This window comes from Echinops telfairi, unplaced genomic scaffold (genome assembly GCF_000313985.2).
Source record: "Echinops telfairi isolate 266 unplaced genomic scaffold, ASM31398v2 ScPeMD7_7458;HRSCAF=8496, whole genome shotgun sequence".
Classification (NCBI taxonomy): Eukaryota; Metazoa; Chordata; class Mammalia; order Afrosoricida; family Tenrecidae; genus Echinops; species Echinops telfairi.
Genome location: NW_022111358.1, coordinates 47,987,357 through 47,990,666, shown reverse-complemented (window position 1 = coordinate 47,990,666; position 3,310 = coordinate 47,987,357). Strand labels below are relative to the sequence as shown.

The following is a 3,310-nucleotide window of genomic DNA, read 5'->3' as shown; positions in this document are numbered from 1 at the left end:
CTCAGCGTAGCAGGTGTGAGGGTCCCGAGCAGCTGGCTCCTCCACCAGGTTCAGAAAGACTGTCACTGTCACCTTCCCACTCAGAAGCCCAGCCCTCCATCCTGCCCAGCCTCGCCCCTCCCACAGGGCCTTCTGGGAGTGGGTGGAGGCCGTGCCAGGCTCAGCAGACAGGTCCCAGCAGGACCCTCCTACCCCGACACCCAGTACCTGCCCCATCCCCCCCAGGGCCCCAGTGCCAGGGTGGGCCAGGCCAGCGCCAGCCCGGAGAGCAGCAGTGAGGGGCCAATGGGCAGAGGCCGCCTTCTCCCAGACTCACCCCCCAGCAGGAAGTAGCAGCCGGTGAAGATCAGCAGTGGGACACTCTGAGCCAGGGAGCTGAGTAGCCCGCAGATCCAGCCGCACACGATGAGCACCAGGCTCAGGGGCAGGACCACCATGACAGTGCGGTGCAGCGCTGGGAGGCATGAGAGGGGAGGGGGCTTCAGGCTGGGGGCCAGGCCTTCCAGGGACTGCGGTGCAGCTCTGCAGTAGAGGGGTCAGCGTGCGGTGGTGGCAATCTCTCCCAGGGACCAAGAGCCCCAAGCTCCCTGGAGACCAGTGGCTGGACCGTACTCAAGCCCCTTCTGCTCCCACGATACTCCCCTGCCCCCTCTCTCCAGTGGCACAAACCCCAGCCAGTGGGTGGGTGATGCCCACCAGGAAGGCCTGTAACCCATTTAGGGAGACAGAGGAGGGTCCCAAGAGGAAGCCTCCCCCGGAGCTGTGTCCCCCACCACCAAATGGGATGGCAGTGGCCATTAAGAGGGTAACTGAGGCACAGAGCCGGTGGGTCAGTTGGGAGCCAGCACTGTGGTCCTGAGTCAGTAGCCGAGTGCAGCAGGGAGTTAAGGGTCAGCTGGGAGCAGCGTTGGGAGGGGTGGTGAGTCTGAACCCCACCACCTGTGACTGCAGGAAAGACGCAGGTGACCAGGACTCACAGATGAGGTGCTGCACAGAGGAGGACACATCCAGGGTCTCGGTGGCAAAGGGGTCAATGACAGGGATACAGCTGTTACGTCCTGGAAGACAGACAGTGCGGCTGGGGAACTGGGCTCCCACAGGGGAGCTCATCCCCCTGCACTTCTTGGAAAGGAGAGCTGGCACGCACGTCCCCCACCGAAGGTCACATAGCACTGGCCGGCCATCGGCCACCAACCTGAGGACACAGGCTCGTTCACAGTGGAACCTGGAGTCCAGGCTCCAGGAGCCCATCAACCTGGGCAGCGGGGCTTAGCAAGGAGAGGCTGGGTGTATACTTTGGAGGCTGGACAAGCAAGCCAGGAGGGAGCAGGGTGCAAGGGGTAGCCTCTGGGCTCATATCGTTCCTCCGTGGACTCCTCACCTTAGCCCCACTGGCCTGCCCCCGGGGTCCTGGGGGTTACCGGGAGCTACTCCCAAAGTTCTCCCTTTGGGCTTCACAGATGTGTTACTTTGCTATGGCTAAGACCTCCACCCCAGCCCATAGGAACCTGTGGCAAAGTCCAGACAATGGGACCCCTGGGACACCCCCCTCCATCCCCCGTCCCTGAAGGTGGCTGTGTCCCCGTCTGTGGGATTTCTTCCTGTGTCTCCAGGCTGCAGACAGGCCAGTGGTTGGCTGGACACCCCTCTCCCAACTCAAAAGAGCTCATTGTTATTTTCTCTGGAATTCCACAAGCCAAGTGGTCAGGCCGGACAGGAGAGGAGTGTTCGCACCATCGGAATCTGTGGAGCCGACAACCCAAGACTGCTTTCCTCTGGAGAGCGGGGTGGGAAGCACTGGGTGGGCTGCCCCAGCCCGCCCAGATCCAACATTTCACATAGCCCAAGGGTGTCAAACTGGTGGCCCCAGGGCCGCATGTGGCCCCCGAGGTCATTTTTTGTGGCCCACAATGCTCTGAAATAAAATGAAAATAGAAAAATTGTTATGAAGAAAATAGCGTTTAGGGGAGATCGAGGCAATACACACAATTCCCTTGTCACATTTTATTTCAGAGTATCGTGGGCCACCAAAAATTGCCTCAGGAGCTGCATGCGGCCGTGGGTCGCCAGTTTGACACCCCTGACATAGCCACCCCAAACTTGCTCCTGACCAATTTGACTTCTCCCAAGATGCCCTACCGCTTGCAAGGAAGTCCACTCAGATCCCAACGGAAGGGGGAGTCTCTCAGAAGTCCCGTGCTGCTTATTTTCATGTACAGATGCCTGCACGTAGGCTAGCCTCAAACACCCAAACCCACCAAGACATTGGAAAGAGGTGAATGCTGTTGTCTACATAATCCTGGCGTCACCGTGACCGACTGACTGACTGACGGACAGACAAGTGCATGCCGGGACAGAAAGGACACACAGGGTGAATGGGAGCGGGAGGGACAGTGGCGTACAGGCAAACAGAGAGAGAGGTGTCATAGAGGACACTGACATCTGTGTATTTAACTGTGTAGTGGCAAACATCCCCATAACTGTGATGGAGCACCCAGGGGGCAGGAGTGAATCCCCCCACATCTTGAGGGAATGAGTCTCTGGGCCTGGGGGCTCAGATCATAGTCTCAGGGGGCACCAAGATCAATGGCCCAACATAGCTCCCCTCTCCCCAGGAAAGTGTTCTACATCCTCCTCTGGGGAGTGTCCAGTGGGGTCTTCCGTGGACGGTGCAGCCAGGGCTCTCTCCCGCCCGCCCGGAGCAGAGAAGAGAGATGGGCACGGAAGGTGCGCGGGAACACTGGGTCAGCAGCCCCTGGACCATCAGAACCTCAGCACCACAGCCCTGAGCGGAGGGGGACTGGGTGGTGCCCGGCTCCCAAGACCTGCTGCTCTGAAAGGGAACACGTGAGAGAGCCTGGGGCAGCTAGGGAGAAACAGATAAAACAAAACTCAAAACCCTAAAAGAGGATCCAGCTTGCTGGGGCGGGGTGGGATGGGGACAGCTGGTGAGACACCCCCCCCCAAGACTGGTCCTCAGTCCCCCCTCAAGTCTGCAACAGAACTCCTCCATAGACAGGTGGCTGAATAGACAGGTCTCACCCCAGGAGGAAGAATAACACTAGGAGGTGTGTTCCTGGGGCATTTGAGATGTGAGGGGCAGCCTTTGCTCAAGGACAGAGCTCCAGAGGTCAGGGGAGAAGGGGATGGAGACAGGGAGCCGGGAGGAAATGGGATGGAGGATGTCACATTTCATGGGAGGATTATTATCCAGGACGTGAAACAAGCTAAGCCTGAAATGTTGAATGGAGACCTGAACTGCTCTGTAAACCTTCACCCACAACACACACACACACACACACACACACAC

General features: G+C 59.0%; 1 protein-coding gene across 1 annotated transcript in view; it reads right to left on the bottom strand.

Annotated features, from left to right (window-relative positions):
• TMEM235 (transmembrane protein 235) overlaps positions 1-3,310 on the bottom strand; it is a 7,840-nt gene that overhangs the window by 3,425 nt on the left and 1,105 nt on the right. The window contains exons 2-3 of the mRNA XM_004709118.2: positions 978-1,058; positions 317-454 (exon numbers count right to left, since the gene is read on the bottom strand). Of these exons, the coding sequence (XP_004709175.1) occupies positions 317-454; positions 978-1,058 (219 nt within the window). The remainder of the gene's footprint in view (positions 1-316; positions 455-977; positions 1,059-3,310) is intronic.